This window comes from Camelina sativa, chromosome 6, assembly GCF_030686135.1.
Source record: "Camelina sativa cultivar CO46 ecotype springtype chromosome 6, ASM3068613v1".
Lineage (NCBI taxonomy): Eukaryota > Viridiplantae > Streptophyta > Magnoliopsida > Brassicales > Brassicaceae > Camelina > Camelina sativa.
In genome coordinates, this window is record NC_141885.1 from 27,034,646 (window position 1) to 27,050,416 (window position 15,771).

General features: G+C 36.3%; 3 protein-coding genes and 1 pseudogene across 3 annotated transcripts; 2 read left to right on the top strand and 2 right to left on the bottom strand.

Annotated features, from left to right (window-relative positions):
- Window positions 1-103: 103 nt before the first annotated feature.
- LOC104793410 (lysine-specific demethylase JMJ25) lies at window positions 104-7,998 on the bottom strand. The gene is made up of 16 exons (XM_087454971.1): window positions 5,936-7,998; window positions 5,674-5,795; window positions 5,425-5,524; window positions 5,190-5,328; window positions 4,999-5,062; window positions 4,143-4,893; window positions 3,718-4,047; window positions 1,890-2,192; window positions 1,691-1,763; window positions 1,502-1,587; window positions 1,248-1,367; window positions 1,091-1,149; window positions 879-986; window positions 706-798; window positions 529-606; window positions 104-423 (listed from the first exon to the last, which is right to left on the bottom strand). Exons 1-16 carry the CDS (start codon window positions 6,287-6,289, stop codon window positions 297-299), a joined length of 2,907 nt encoding a protein of 968 aa, XP_087311097.1. The 5' UTR covers window positions 6,290-7,998; the 3' UTR covers window positions 104-296.
- Window positions 7,345-8,672, top strand: LOC104793412 (putative F-box/LRR-repeat protein At5g25860; annotated as a pseudogene).
- Window positions 8,673-11,533: 2,861 nt separating this feature from the next.
- Window positions 11,534-13,735, top strand: LOC104793413 (protein TRIGALACTOSYLDIACYLGLYCEROL 4, chloroplastic). Its single transcript, XM_010519766.3, has 5 exons — window positions 11,534-12,031; window positions 12,234-12,483; window positions 12,577-12,976; window positions 13,078-13,364; window positions 13,468-13,735. The coding sequence occupies exons 1-5, from the start codon at window positions 11,760-11,762 to the stop codon at window positions 13,645-13,647; spliced, it is 1,389 nt and encodes a 462-aa protein (XP_010518068.1). The 5' UTR covers window positions 11,534-11,759; the 3' UTR covers window positions 13,648-13,735.
- Window positions 13,736-14,461: 726 nt separating this feature from the next.
- On the bottom strand, window positions 14,462-15,744 carry LOC104793414 (10 kDa chaperonin 2, chloroplastic). The gene is made up of 7 exons (XM_010519767.3): window positions 15,546-15,744; window positions 15,387-15,445; window positions 15,238-15,288; window positions 15,037-15,102; window positions 14,907-14,957; window positions 14,779-14,808; window positions 14,462-14,677 (listed from the first exon to the last, which is right to left on the bottom strand). Exons 1-7 carry the CDS (start codon window positions 15,637-15,639, stop codon window positions 14,609-14,611), a joined length of 420 nt encoding a protein of 139 aa, XP_010518069.1. The 5' UTR covers window positions 15,640-15,744; the 3' UTR covers window positions 14,462-14,608.
- Between the last annotated feature and the right edge of the window lie 27 nt (window positions 15,745-15,771).

The window sequence follows — 15,771 nt, forward strand, 5'->3', positions numbered from 1 at the left end:
ACTTCTCTGAACGAACATAAACAATTGTATTTTAATTAGTTTTTCTAAATTTCGGTTCAAAATTTTCAAGTCGGTGATTTATTATTTTGATTAACTCCAGCAATTATCTCGAGAAAATAAGGTAACTGTTACGTCATAGAATCAGAGTAGATTAAGGAGATAATACAAAATATGCCAAAAAGTTGGATTAGAAGTAACTAACGGCAAGTATCTTCTCACACTCACTCACTCCATTGGTGCTCTGTTTAACTTAGTGAGTTGGCTAAAGCTACAACAAAAGACTACTACCACTACTCCTACATCTTCTCCGCTTGTAAATTTGCTAATAATGTCTTTGCGTTGATTTCTTCACCTGTCCGCTTTCTCCTCCGCTCGTATGTCTTTACTATCTTGTCTCTTTTCACCCCTTCGGCTTCTTGAAACCTGAAACAGATACAAAAGAAAAGAAACTTCAGCTTTAGACGACAAGTAAACACTCAGTTTCACTAATGCTTTTTAGGTAGTGAGAAGACAAGTAAACACGCTTACTTCTTTTCAGTTGGAGGCAAGTTTTCTAAAGCCTTATCGATTGGATTCACTATCCCCTTTGATTTCTCCTCCCAAGACCTGAACCAACACACACACAAAAAACTCAGTTTAGACAAAAAAGAAACCTAGTTTACTGATGTTTTTTTTTAAGAGTAAGAAGAGAAGTAAAAGACTCACTTTTCACTTGAAGGTAAGTCTTCGAGAGTCTTATCGACTATCCCTTTTGATTTCTCCTCTTCAGCTTTTTTCTCCACTTCAGCTTCCAAAGACCTGAACCAACACAAAAGCAGAGAAACTCTGTTTACTAATGTTTTCTTAGAAGTAGTGAGACGAGAGCTATATACGCTCACCTTTCACTTCGAGGTAACTTTTTGGCAGCCTTAACACCTCCCTTGGCTCCCCCCTTTGCCTTACTTTTCCCTCCCTTAAATGTTTTCTTCTCTTCGGGTTCTGGATACCTGAACCAACACAACACAAAAAGACTCAATCTTAAAACAAAAAGAAACCAATTTGACTGATATGATTGAGATAGGTAGTGAGAAGAGAAGTAAAAAAAACTCACTCCTGTCCACTTAAGTCCCTGAGAGACTTATCGACTGCATGGATTATCATCTTCTTAACCTGTTCAAGCAAAACACGGGAAACTGAAAACAATGACATTTACAGACGAGTTGGAAACTTTGCTCCAAAAACAACCAGGAATTAAGACAAAAAAATACCTCCAACTTGTCTTCTTTTGCAAAATGATTAGGTGGAAGTAGACGAAACTGTTTTGTCAAGCGTAAACACTCGCTGATATTTTCAGGTGAGACAAAGTCAAGCGCTACCTTTGTGCAGGACTGCAAGACACAAGAGAAATAGTACAATGATCAACTGATGAACCTTACTTATGCTCCGAAACAAAACAAAAAAAGCACAGTTGCTCTCAAATCCACTGTATCCTAATTAAGCTAGTAAAATAAAAAAAAATCACCTTCAAATTTCTGACTTGATGCGGGCACCCGACAGGTATTAAGACAGCATCTCCAAGCTTCTGATTAAAGGTCCATGGTTCAATACCTACAGAATACAGCCCCAAAGATATATGACTAGAGAACTGTCAAGATAATGTGGAAATTTAAGATGGAAAATGTGCTTGATTATTAGTAAGAATTCAGCATACCATATTCTTCTTTCAGCTTCTTGATATGATATCGTGTTAGATAGATGGTCTGGTCGTGTATCGGATGAGAAACCTGAAAAAAAGAAGGTGGATGAGCATACAAATATCTGTGGAGGAGAGAATGGACACAAAGAGACACTACATACTATATGTTATTGAAGAAAGAACGACATGAAAAATGCAAAATATAGTAGTGTACCTGGGGCAAAGGGCAGCAGTAGAAATGTCTAAACTCCTGGTAATGTTTCAGAAGGTAACTTTCTAGTTTGGGAATGTCTTCTCTACGGAAAATGTCCCAGAGAGCTCCATCATCAGATTCAACATTTTCGGCTTCTTGTTTAGACTTGACAAGAATCTTTATCATTTCCTCCTTGTTATAGCTAGCTACAGAGCTATACAGCTCTTTGAGATCTTGTTCAGCATGCTTCTTTTTCAGTTCTTCAATTCCAGATTGGTTTTCCACTTTAATGGCCACTTCAGATATGTGCGTCAATACATTCACCTGAAAATAACCAACACACGGATATAAAATAGGATTGAAAAGAATTAGATAAGACTCGGAGAGAGGGAGAGAGGGAGAGAGAGAAATTATTATTAAAATAATGTATATATGACAACGTGCTGCTTTATACCACTAAAAAAAGCAGCATATGATATGAAGTATATATCGGAGAGAGAGAAATTATTATTAAAATTAATTTTTGACCGAATTGAATTTAACTTTTAATTTATATATTCATAAAATTTTTTTATTTATTAAATAAATTAGAAGCTAATCCACCTACCTAGAATATAGAATTGCTCTAGGAATATTTTTTCTAAATGATATGAATATGATCCATAGTAGGTTGCTCGGGACTCGAACCCGGAACTAGTCAGTAGATAATTTCATTCTTAAAATGAAAAAAAAAAACAGAGGTAAAAAAAAATCCTATCCAAACCATGCTTGCATTTTTCATTGCATACATAGAAACTCAGTTTGTTTGGTTCCTTATAAATAGGAACCCAAATTCAAGTAGTGAGGAGAAGTGTCACACATAATAAACACTAATGAAGATTGAAAGTCACTAATATTTTCAGCCATTAATGTGATGCCGTAGGGACTCAATGGTTGTCATCTGTAATTTTTATTTTCAAAGTGTCATTTAACACAGCTGCTACATCTCTTGACACGCTGTTTCATTATGTCGCTGTCGCAGCGTTTAATAAAAGAACAGGGCATACTCTTTTGATGAGTATAACCTTTAACAATCCCTTTTATATAAGATGATTGCATGCTTACCAGTAGGAAGACAAAATTGTTACAATTTGGCATTGTACTCTTCAAGGTTCTTAACATTTTTATTGCATCCCCTATCAAATTGAGAATTTCTTAGCTTTGGAAAAAAGGTAGTGGAATTAGAATTTGAGTGATTGAATTACTCACAAACCCCAACAAGATTGATGTTGGTCTTTCTACTTCAACGGTAAGGATTACCCACAGCGCGAACATGTAACAAACAAATTTTCTTCTGGTTTATGATGTCGGAAATAGACCGATTTTATATCACCCTTCAATTCGAATTAGCAAAAGCAATGTTGACATAAATCTGTCTTTTCAATCTTCTAGCAAAGGCCGTTCTTATCTTCGGTAGAGCAGAATTTTGGATTTACCATAGTAAATTCCGGTTGATTAAAAAAAAAGTTTCCATAAAGGAAAAAAAAATGGTTGTGGGCCCATAAGGAAAAAAGTAATTAACCCTCAGACAGCTCAATTTGGACTTTTGAAGAGTTTTGTTGATAGACTAAAGCCTATTTAAATGAAGTTCTCCAGTAAATGAAGAAGAGACAACTAATCCTATATTTAATTTTAAGAAAAACTAAGTGGAACTGATATACTTAAAGATTTTACTGTTATCTGATTCTGTTGTTTTAGAAGGTTCTGAAATCATTATGAAAGGGAAACTACCAAAAGAATTGACACAAGTATATATAACAATGAAATGGAAATGAACACGAGAAAAGAGAAAAACGTAAAGGGTACTAACCGCATCAGACATGTCGCAATGGAGCTTAGTAACAGAATCTCCACGGCCAAACTCTTGCTCAAATCCATAAGCAATATATGTCTTTGGCCCCATGTCTGGCTTCAAGCAATTTTTAGGCAGTTTGACAGCCAGATTCAATGGTCCATTATCAGGGTGAGTGTACTGCTTCAAAGGCAAACTGCATAAGAACTCCATCGCATGACGTGGCAAGTTTTCTTCGAAGGCCTTAGATGGAGGCCAATCTTTCAGTTTCCAAACTTGTGGCCAACCCATTCGATCATATCGGCCCTTAATGTATCCGGTAAAGAAGTCGCGAAGATTAGTCTTTACCTGCATCCGTTAAAAGTCATTAGATACAGATGAGCATTATAAGAAGTTACGAAAAGATATGGACCGAACACATATTTCATTGAGGAAAAACTGACCTCACAGAAGTCCAGACAATCAGTAGAAAGAACATCTAGAAGTGTTTCATGATTGGTGCTGCGTATTTGACGGCAGGCACGATACGTTACCATTGGTTCCCAGCTAAAACCAGATGTAGCCTCAAGCACATTCCTCACAATCACAGGCTCACCTTTTACCCAATGATGTTGAAAATGCTTCGAGTCATCTTGTTGAACATCTCTTCCGCTTGGACAATACAGATAATTGTCTTCCGAACCTTCTCGACAAGCAGCCTTTAACAGTTTACCACCATTGTCCATGTCAATATGACCATTAGACTTATAACAAGGGCATTGCTCCAAAACAGTTTCAGGTAAATCCAAAAGCTCGCCGCTGGCATCAGCAAGTTTTTCTACTTTCTTTAACAAATCAGATACCCAACCATCAGGAAGTAGGCGTTTCAACTTTAAACCCTCAGCACCACAATGACAAATAATGATTCCAGCTTCATTTGCTTTCCACAAAGATGGGTCATTCATATGGTCTTTGCAAACCGGCTTATCATCTGGCTTCTCATTAGGATTATCATCATCATCCGGCTGATCAATAACTTTGCCTTCGTCTCCATGTTCATACTCTAAACCTCGGTTAACAAAATTCCAGGACACATCCTCCTGACATGCCTCAGCCTTTCCATTGCGGATCTCAAGGCAACATGTAAGGCAGATATCACAAGGACAGGCCGAGCAACTCCTATGGAGATCAAAGATCGAAGTCTTGCAGATATCACTGTAATCCCAAGGAGTTAAAACAAAAAACGAATCAAGTTACCAACAGCATCATGAGATACGAACTTGTCAAATTTATTGAAACAAAAATATCAGGGTAATATACCAGTATAGTCTTTCATCAGGGAAAGATTCAGCGTCTAGGGGCCTCACCTCTTCAAACTCCAGTCCTGTGTAAAAATTAAACAATATTAAGATATATTCTTAATCCTTGAAGGTAATCAGCTTCCAGCTTCTAACATAGAAAAAAAAATCATTACTTTCAACAAGTAGAAACACAATAAGCATGGAAAGTACCTGATATCTTGGCCTCAATTTCCATCTCAGCAAGTTGTTCATCAACTAATTCCTTCATATGTGGGAGAAGCCATCGCAAAATATATTTAGAGCATTGAATCTTGGCGTCCTTGCTGACCTCGAGATTCGGATTTATGCCCTACATGGCATTCAAGTAATCAATCATGCTAAGGAGCTCAGAAAAAAAGCATAGAAAAACATCATCAAGCAAGCAAGAGACGAGAAAAAAAGTTACGTGTATCTTATTATCAAGACGCAAACATCGTCTGCAACAGCAAATACCACAGCAGAATGGGCATTTAGTGGCAACATCATCTTGTGGTATGTTGGGGTACCTGAATAATCCAACACAAGAAGACCACAATAAAGGAAATGGGCGTTCTGTTTGTAAATAGATGAAATTTATAACCACTGATTCAACAGGAATCCAAAAATAAATTGCTAAAAATGTTATGATGAAAAGAAGAGCAAACATATGACATACCAAGTTTTCAAGCAGGGGAGACAAAAACGTTTCGTCTTGCAGTTCTGACAGCGCACAACGTACCCTTTATCATTCCTTTGACATTGATGACACATATTGGACTCTGCACTTTCAGCATTATCCTAAAAAATATATACACCCCCCCCCCCCCCCCAAAGTAGTGGGATTAGGTAGAGTAGTAATTTTAAACCAACGATTGATGATGATGAGAACAAAAAAAAGGAGACCTTTTTAAATATTTTACAAGAGAGAAATCACTAACCGTGTTGTCTTTGTTAGCTCTGTTGTTCGATCTCTTGTTCGGCTTATCTGTAACCTCACCGTCGTCGATTTCATCCTTGTTATTATTAGTCCTCCTTTTCCGAGTCCTCCTCGCCCCAAGGTTTCCAGAATCCTCAGCGATTAATAAGTCTTTTTCCGAGTCCTTCACACCACCTTCGTCTACCTTGTGCTGTGTCTTTCTCGGAGCCCTCTTTCGCTTCTTGGGTCCTTGGTCTTCGTCGTCGTCAGTGACATGGTCAACGTAATTCGCTATCTTCGTAGAAGCTCTCCGAATCCTACGGCCGCGACCGTTCGCTTCTTCAACCACTATAGCAACATCCTCCGCAGAATCCATATCGGAAATATAAAAAAAAAACAATCTCACACTCTCCTCCTCCTCCTCGGCGCAATTCTTCGATCCCTCCCCAGTCCCCCTCAACTACACAGTAACGAAAAACCCTAGACACTCGGAAGATTTTACTGTAGAACTTTTTTTTTTTTTTGGAAACTGAATGGTTCCTCCGATAAACAAAGTAAAAGTTTTGATTTTTCGCTAGTAAATGCCCATTCTTTCTTTCTTTTTTTTTAATTGCTCACAAAATTAATTAATTTTCGTCTCTCTCTCGTTCTAATTATCTTTTTTTTTTTTGGTTCAATCAATGTCACAGTTGACCCGGTCTGGTTTAATGGGTTTGTATTGTATTACCAATATATTAGTAGACCACTAGAGCCGCAAAGAACACGACCCCATTTACTTCTTTAAATCTTTGCCAAACTCGTTAATTAATTTAGGTCAAAGCACTTGGGAAAAGCACGATTTAGGTCAAAAAGGTACGAGTCATCTTCTTCGAATCACAAACTTAGTTGGGGTTTAGGGTTTACTTGGGGGGACACTAGATAGGAATAGAATACACAGTGTTTACTTGCGCTAGAAGATAGGAGCTAGATACAACGTTTTGAAATTACCCACATCGTTTTGATGTTGAGGTTAATATAATGGAAGCTTCTTAATTAGCTGGCTATTGGGTTAATTAGGAGAGTTTTATAAACCTTAACTGTGCTATCTTCTAATTAATTACTTTGATATTCTTCTATTTTTGACTGCGTCTAGGGCTTGTGGATCTCATGGACACCAAAAAAGTGAAATCTGGCTCTAGAGATTCAATCATCAACTCGTTTCCAGATGAGATACTTGCTAAGATCTTGTCCTTTCTTCCTACAAAACGAGCTGCTTCTACATCTCTTATCTCCAAAAGGTGGCGGTATCTGTTTCCATTGATGTTTCAACTCTTTGCATCTCAACATCATTTACATTTCGACTACTCAGATTTAGTATATCCCGAGGAGGGTAAAAGAGAGAGGGGAGATGTTCAGGAGAGCTTCCGGGATTTTGTGGATAAAACCCTTTCGCGTTGCAACTCCGTAAAGAAACTCTCACTGAAATGTCCACGTAGTTCTGCTACTACCGAAACCTGGAACTAGGTGTCGTGGATCTTGATCTGCGTATTCCATTAGGTTTCACTGGTTGGCAAGGAATGCCTACTACTAGTTTTTGCACAATCAAGACGCTGGTTAAGCTAACTATAGAAATAGAGCGTGGTCCACATCGAACCCATATTTATGAAAAAGTGTTTCTTCCAGTGCTAAAGAGTCTATTTTCTCCATGCAGTTTGGTATACCTGCGACACCTTGTGTGATACTATGCTTCCTGGTTGTCCAGTACTTGAGGAATTATTCTTGAATTACTGCAGTACCCCACTTTATGATAGAACAATATACTCTATATCCCACAAAACCCTCAAGAGACTCACATTGAACTACAACAACACTATTGAACACTGTCGCATCATGCGATTGATCAACACACCAAGTCTTGTTTACCTCGACTTCTCTGGTTCCGCTCCTACTCCCTGTTCTACTGCCAAATTCGTGGATTCCCTTGTTGAAGCCAAACTAGATGTTTTCTTGGATTCCAATCCCATATTAACTGAACAGTCGAACTGAAACGGCAATATGAAGCTTACATGAATCTGTGTACGATCATGCATTGGATGCGCAACGTTAAGACCCTTTCCCTGGCTTCTGCTTCTGTTAAGGTCTGTATCTTTGTTTGATATACTCTCTTCTTCCTTGTCTTATTAGTATCATTTTTCTGGTCTGATCATGATCACTTGTTTGTTGTTTACTGTCTTGGTCGTTTCAGGATATGTATTCAAGATGTGTGGCATTACCTTTCTTCTCAAACCTTGTTAAGCTTCATTTTGAGAGTAATACACAACAAGGTTGGGAAGTGCTTCGGCGGATGCTCAACAAATCCCCAAAGCTAGAGACTTTGATCCTCAAGGTGTCTAAATTTAAACTTAATATATAAGCAAATATAATCAATCCACATCGATCCTTGCGCGTCAAGTACTACATACGTACCATCCTCTAACTCTGTATATATATGTTTGTGATGGTTCCTCCAGGGCTTGCGCTGTGTACGTAGTGAGGGAGTCTTCATTGATCGAAATGAAGCAGTGAAGGTGTTGGAGATATATGGGTTTAGAGGAAGTGGTAGAGAAGTGAGACAAGTGAAGTGCTTTTTGCGGGAAATGCAGTGTCTACAAGTGTTGAAAGTCGAAACTGATGCTGATGACTACAAGAAACTGCTACTCATGGATTACCTAATTCTTGGCCTGCCTAAGCGTTCCTCTAAATTAAAAATCCTGTTCTTGTGATCATTCACATTTCCTTGTAGTTGAATTTGGGTTTGGGTTAATTTAGGTTTGATTTGAGTTTTAGTGTTTTTCGAATTTTCAGTTTTCGGATATGGTACCCTGACTTTTCGTTATAAGAAAATGAAGTTTATGTTAGCTAGGAGCCTTCTGTCGAGTGAGTCCTTTGTAATAATAACCATTGCTTCTTCTGAATTGCATTGTATCTTATAAAGTTAAGGTCGATGCAGACTTTGGGAATTGAGAAAAGAAGAGGATGTAAAATTAAGTAAAATGTCAATCTAACTAAATCAGCCATACTTGAAAAAAAATCAGTTTAGAATGAATCACATTTATTTGTTATGGATTTTGTTTTTTTTTTGGCAAACCTATTTGTTATGGATATGAAGCCAAAAGTATTTTTAGTGGGTTGGTTTTCCACTAATCAAAGATATTTTAATCGATGTCTGCTAATGATGTCTTCTCTGTTAGCAACATCTCAACTTTTTCCTTATGTAATTAGAATTTTAGTTTTAATTAAAAATAAGTAACGTTATTTATTTATTTATTATTATTTTTTTTTTGAACAAAAGTTAAAAATAAGTAACGTAAGTTTCCAAATTTCAATGGATTTAACCAACACATCTAATCATCTATATATCTCACAATTTGATGATCGTACTCATGTCACATAATGTAAAACCAATAATAGTCTTTAGAATCATATGTTAAAGAATCATATTTTGGAAATTAGTGAAGAATGTAGTTAGCTTTCTGCTGTTATGGAGGATCAAATATTATGTCTTTTAAGTTTATTATTTACTTAGTAGTGATTTCAACTTTCCGGCTGCAATTTCAAAATTAACAAAAATTTATTTAAAGTTAACGATAAATCAGTTCAACTATTAGTTTGATAGTCAATCAATTAAAATCAGTTTTGATCTATGATCAACTCAAACAATGGATCGAATCAAAATATGATTTTTCTACTAACTAATTTTTTTTTTGTACTAATGAAGTTTTGTTTTATAGTAAATTTTTATTTTTAAAAACAGTTCTTCTATATACGGTAAAGATAGACGTGGACAAACATTTTACTAATCTACAAAAATGAACAAAAATTAATTAATTTTTTTTTTGGCAAACCTATTTGTTATGGATATGAAGCCAAAAGTATTTTTAGTGGGTTGGTTTTCCACTAATCAAAGATATTTTAATCGATGTCTGCTAATGATGTCTTCTCTGTTAGCAACATCTCAACTTTTTCCTTATGTAATTAGAATTTTAGTTTTAATTAAAAATAAGTAACGTTTATTTATTTATTTATTATTATTTTTTTTTTGAACAAAAGTTAAAAATAAGTAACGTAAGTTTCCAAATTTCAATGGATTTAACCAACACATCTAATCATCTATATATCTCACAATTTGATGATCGTACTCATGTCACATAATGTAAAACCAATAATAGTCTTTAGAATCATATGTTAAAGAATCATATTTTGGAAATTAGTGAAGAATGTAGTTAGCTTTCTGCTGTTATGGAGGATCAAATATTATGTCTTTTAAGTTTATTATTTACTTAGTAGTGATTTCAACTTTCCGGCTGCAATTTCAAAATTAACAAAAATTTATTTAAAGTTAACGATAAATCAGTTCAACTATTAGTTTGATAGTCAATCAATTAAAATCAGTTTTGATCTATGATCAACTCAAACAATGGATCGAATCAAAATATGATTTTTCTACTAACTAATTTTTTTTTTGTACTAATGAAGTTTTGTTTTATAGTAAATTTTTATTTTTAAAAACAGTTCTTCTATATACGGTAAAGATAGACGTGGACAAACATTTTACTAATCTACAAAAATGAACAAAAATTGATCTAGACATTTTTTTATAATAAATTGTTTAATTTATACTAACTATAGTTCCGTACCATACTAAAACTGGATGTGCCACTGAATCTCGGTTAAATAATTCCACACCATACTCAAAATTGAATATTTGATTATATTATAGAGCGTCAGTCGTGCTCAGGCTATTTGTAGTTTAAGGTGGATAAAAATTGTGACTTTTACTATTAAAAATATTAAAATATTAATATTAAAATATATTTTTTATTTCAAAGACAACAATAATATCAAGAGGAAAACAAAATAGTTTATCCAATCTTTTCTATCTTTTTTCTTAAAAATATTTTTAGCCACAATTCCAAAACATAATTCTTTATTTTTAATTATCTTTTTTTATTAATTGTCTTCCATTAATATTTTTATACTATAATTATAACTATAAAACATAATTATTTTATGTGCCAAAATTTCCTTATACATAAAAAATATTAATTTTCTTGTAATTATATCATAGATTTCTCAAACAAAACACCATTTTACGAACATATTTATGTTATCAACTTAGATATATATATATATACCTAGATAGAAAAAAATGTGGCTTAATAAATTTAAAAAAATTGGTGGTTTAGGGCAAATGCCCTTTCCACAACACCTTAAGCACGATACTGTATAAAGGTGACAAAAATAGATATCAAATCTAACATATTTTTTATTGTGTTAAAAGTCTTAAAAATTAAATGATAGTCATAAGCTATAATGTCGTTTAATTCAGAGACTAATGGTTTAGCAGTCAAAACCATGGAACGATTACGAAAGGTTAGGAAAGATGCTAGGTTGGATTTGGTGACTTGTGTCCGATTGTTTAATTTTTAGTTTTTCAATGATTTTTGTTTAATTCTTTATATAAATTTACTTTTAGTTTAGAAGTTGTCAACTTATATTCTTAAAAAACACTTTAAATTATGTTTATCCAATTTGGACCCTTATGAACATTCACTGATTGCACATCCTCTATTTATATTGTATACAACTCACACAAGTCTTCGGTTTAATCCTGGTCAGAAATTGATTTTTTTTTTGGGAATTAGTAATTACGAATTAGGCCTACGAAGAAGCCCATAACGCCGAAAGAAAGGCCCATATTAAAGCTTAAACCCCCCCCCCCCCCCCTTTTTGCCTCCTCACTCCTCAGCTTCGTCAACAAAAGAGGGGTGGTGTCTCTGAGATAAGGAGGAAGGACAAAAAGGAAGACAAAGAAGGTGAAAAAAAAAATGGCGAATCTCAACTCAGCTATCGATTCTGGGTTTTGGGACCAGAACGTTTCTTCACCACAAACCCTTGAAGGCACGGTTCGCTCTGTTCCTGGTGAGCCATTCCCCGTAGATGGAGCACGAGCCAGCCGCTCTCACCGGATTCAACAGCTCTCTCTGCTTCGCGAAGGCTTTCCTCTTGGAATCATTCCTGCTTTTGCTCCTGCTTCTGACAAGAGACTTGGCTCTTTCTCTCTCAATTCTCTCTTGCTCAGTCCTTCCTCTAACAACTGGTACTTATCTTTTAAACCTCTCTTCACTTTGATTGTGTGGTGTTTTAAGTAAGTAATGCTTAGAGGTCTTTGCTGCGAATTTGAAAAAAAAAAAAAAGATTCAAACTTGTGAAATAGAAACCAATTTGGACACTTTTGTTATTTTCTAGGTGTTGGGTTTGATGAGACATTTGATTAGGTCTGGTTGGCATTTTTCACTCAGGTGGCTAGGATTGGTTGGGCAGTTTAAACCAAGGAAGCTCTTTTCTGATATCAAAGCAGATATTAGCAATGCGGAAGAGTGGGATCTTCAAGTTGTCAAAGATACAGCAAAACACTTTGTTGACAAATCCCTTTACTCTATTGGTTTATGGACTCAGATTGCGTTGGGTACTTCTTCTTCTCTCTTGTTTAGCACTGAACGCCTTGGAGATAAAAAGGGACTCCGAAACAAGTTGATGTTGGTTCATCCGGTATGTATCTCTCTCTCTCTACTGTACCCATGATGGATTCTTTTGTATGTTTTAAACCACTTCTAATTTGATTTAGTTTGAGCTGATGAGCAGCTTGAGGAGCATGATCTCACTGTGGAAGCAGCTTGGCCAGATCTGTTTTTGGATAATAAAGGACGTTTCTGGGATGTTCCTGAATCATTAAACGTTGACGTCTCATCACTTGTTCCAGAATCAGGGCTTCGTTACCGGTTTGGTCTCCATAAAAGCAGGGGTAATCCTCAGCCTGTGAGTGCTGGTGTTGCTGAGACTGTTGGTGATGCTCCTACTTCTTTGATGCCTGGTTTATGCGCCAAGGCTGCAGTTTCTTACAAGGCTAACAGAGACTTGTGGAGGTCAGAAGAGAAAGAAGTCAAGACAGAAGACAAGACAGAAGAAGAAGAGGATGCACCTGTGTTTCTGCCTTATGATGTACGTCTACAGGAGCCTCATGCAGCAATTTCTGGAATAGTAGGTACTCTCTTGAAAAACCCGTTCGCTTAAAGAAGTCTCTTTCCTTTTTTCTTTTTCTTGACCTTTGAATTGAATGCTGAGTTCTCAATGTTGACTCTCTAGGTAGCAGCTTGGCAGCTTGGATCACAGGCCGAGGCATGTTGGCTAATGGCAAGAAGCGTAGTCCGATAAGCGCAGACGTATTTGGTTCTGCTTGTTACACATTCCAAAAAGGACGGTTTAGTAAGTTGTATGGCGATCTAACACGAGTAGATGCTCGCGTGGACTTGCCTTCAGCTTCTGCTCTTGCTAAAAAAATCTTCCATGCATTTCGAAGATCGTCAGGTAGTAGTAACAACTCAGATGACACATTGTGGTCTCCCAGACTCAACCTGATTTTCCAGCAACAGGTAATGATCCTTTGTACAAATATCAAAAGGCATAGTCTTCTTTGATTGTAAAGAATGTATATCAATCACTGTTTTTTTTTTGTTTTCTGCAATAATTTTGCAGGTTGCGGGTCCGATTGTTTTCCAAGTAGACTCGCAGTTTCAGGTAGGTGCTGCACGAATGGAAGATCTAATTTACAGTTTGAATTACTCCTTGAGGCTTCTTGAGTCTGGCAAAATCGTGGCTTGGTATTCCCCAAAGAGAAAAGAAGGCATGATCGAGCTGAGAGTTTTTGACTTTTGATTTAGTATCCTCCTTTTGTGTGTGTACCAACCAGTTAACATTTGTATCAGAAGATGCTTTAAATTAGCAACAAGTCTTTTTTAGTCAACTCTTTGAAGATCATTTTTTTTATGCTATTGCTCTGTTCCACTACTTCTTCAACGAGTCTAACATTATTCCAAACATTCTCTTTCAAACACATCATCAAAGCTCATTGTGAAGAGAATCGTGTAGAAGAAGCACTCCAACTATTCCATCACGCCAACAGAGGTATTGATCCCGACTACCACACATACAGGATTCTGACAAAAGGTTTGGTCAACACCGGGAGGGTCCATGAAGCTCTGGTTATAGCTAAGGCGTGTTTTCTGTGCAATGCAACTGTAGTCAGCGATCTGATTCGCGGCTTCTTGGATCAAGGAAACCTTGACAAGGCTTCTCAGTTATTCGATAGATTGATCTGATGTGAAGAAGTACCTGATTCTTGGGGTATTGCGTCGAGGGGATGAAGAAAAGGCCTATGAGAAATTGGCGGAGCTTAAGTGGATAACTCACGTCTACGATACTAGATATGATATGTTGCGATTGTGACTAGTGCATTCATGGATGGAGTACTAGTTCGAGCAAGGATGAAGCTATCAAGTGTTACAATAATTTAGAGTTGGTTAATGTCACGGAAACTCTTGGACCTTCTCAAGTATGGCAAAAAAACTGAAGTTTGGTCCTTGTTCGACCAGGTTTTGGAAAGCGAGGAACTGTTCAAACAGGATGGTTGATGCATAAGGGTTGCTTGGCTCTCTTGTTTTCAATACATTTTGTCTTAAGCATGTCAGAATTCAAACTGAAAGTGATCTCAATTGATATCAAATTGAAAGATTAACAGAAAACAACAATTGCAGTCTGACAATTACAAGATACTTCTAAAAACTTCAAATCATTAAATGTTTCCTCTCGCTCTCTTGGACAACTCTTGGAAAAGACTTCACTCAACAAGGGCCAACAAGTCACTCTCTTTACAGAAGCAATGCCTAGCACCGGTCCCCAAATCGACCTGAGTAATAAATTCAGAGATGTTTCAGTTCTACATTCCTAAAAACCGCACAAAAACAACAACAATTGATCAACATTTCACTGCAGAGAAGCTGAATTCACCTCATAAGCGCTCACGTCAGAGAACAGAACCTGTGATAGGCAAAGGAGAAAGATATAAAGAGAAGAAAATTACAGAAGTTACACAATGGATGATGACTACGAATTTTGAGTTAAGAAGAAACCATTACCTTCTTTCCAGGTCCAACTTGTTGTCCAACCTCAGAACCAACAGAGATAACCTAAAAATGATACTCTAATCTTGATTTATTCAATCAAATATGCTAAGTCATATATTAACATAAAGGAGGAATGACTTACCTCTCCTGTTAGGTACCTCTCAAACTTCACAGCTGCTTTAGGCAACAAAACTCCACCTGAAGATTTCTGCAAGACAAAACAAGTTACAAAGAGCCACTAAGTGTTTTTTTCGAAATTTCTTTGGCAATTGATTTGATTTCTACTTGTACTGCTTCTTGATAATAAAAATGACATTTCAGACAGTAAAGGAGCTAAACTGACCATAGGAAGATCTTCAAGACGAACAAGAACCCTGTCTGCTTGAGGAACAACCTGCAAATGTTATCATATCAACACAAAGATTAGTCACCAATTTAAAACAGAGAAACCAATTATACATTTGCGGATGAAATTAAACGAAAAGGCAGTACCTTTGAAGGTTCCCATTTGGTGGAAATAGCTTTGATTCTAAGACAACCTCTTTGACTTCCTGCAGATAAACGAGCGGAAAAAAACCATGAACAAAAAAAAATATATATATATCAAATCCGAATGGGAACAAACATAATAAGTTCGAGATATGTAATTACCAAGAAGCCTGTTGTTGTTAGCTGTAGGAGGACTACTGGTTTTGACCGGGAAAGCAAAGAAAGGTTTTGGTAGAGAGACGAAAGTAGAAGCCATTGCAGGATAAGGTTTTTTTTTTGCAGAAGCAGCAGCTAAGATCTTCTTCTTCCTCCGTCGCGATTTTGGCTACACTCTTCTCGTTGGTTCTTCTTATGGGCCAACATTACGGCCCATTTAACTATTTAATGT

Bases quoted from the DNA above. Each gene is read 5' to 3' on its own strand.
- LOC104793410 (XM_087454971.1), bottom strand. From the start codon at position 6,289: ATGGATTCTGCGGAGGATGTTGCTATAGTGGTTGAAGAAGCGAACGGT. The intron at 5,525-5,673 runs GTATGTCATATG...TGGATTATTCAG, and splicing joins CTCCCCTGCTTGAAAACTTG to GTACCCCAACATACCACAAG. The intron at 2,193-3,717 runs GTTAGTACCCTT...GGTTATTTTCAG, and splicing joins ATTGCGACATGTCTGATGCG to GTGAATGTATTGACGCACAT.
- LOC104793413 (XM_010519766.3), top strand. From the start codon at position 11,760: ATGGCGAATCTCAACTCAGCTATCGATTCTGGGTTTTGGGACCAGAAC. The intron at 12,032-12,233 runs GTACTTATCTTT...TTTTTCACTCAG, and splicing joins AGTCCTTCCTCTAACAACTG to GTGGCTAGGATTGGTTGGGC. The intron at 12,977-13,077 runs GTACTCTCTTGA...TTGACTCTCTAG, and splicing joins AGCAATTTCTGGAATAGTAG to GTAGCAGCTTGGCAGCTTGG.
- LOC104793414 (XM_010519767.3), bottom strand. From the start codon at position 15,639: ATGGCTTCTACTTTCGTCTCTCTACCAAAACCTTTCTTTGCTTTCCCG. The intron at 14,958-15,036 runs GTAAGTCATTCC...TATCATTTTTAG, and splicing joins AGAGGTACCTAACAGGAGAG to GTTATCTCTGTTGGTTCTGA. The intron at 14,678-14,778 runs GTGAATTCAGCT...TTTATTACTCAG, and splicing joins CTGACGTGAGCGCTTATGAG to GTCGATTTGGGGACCGGTGC.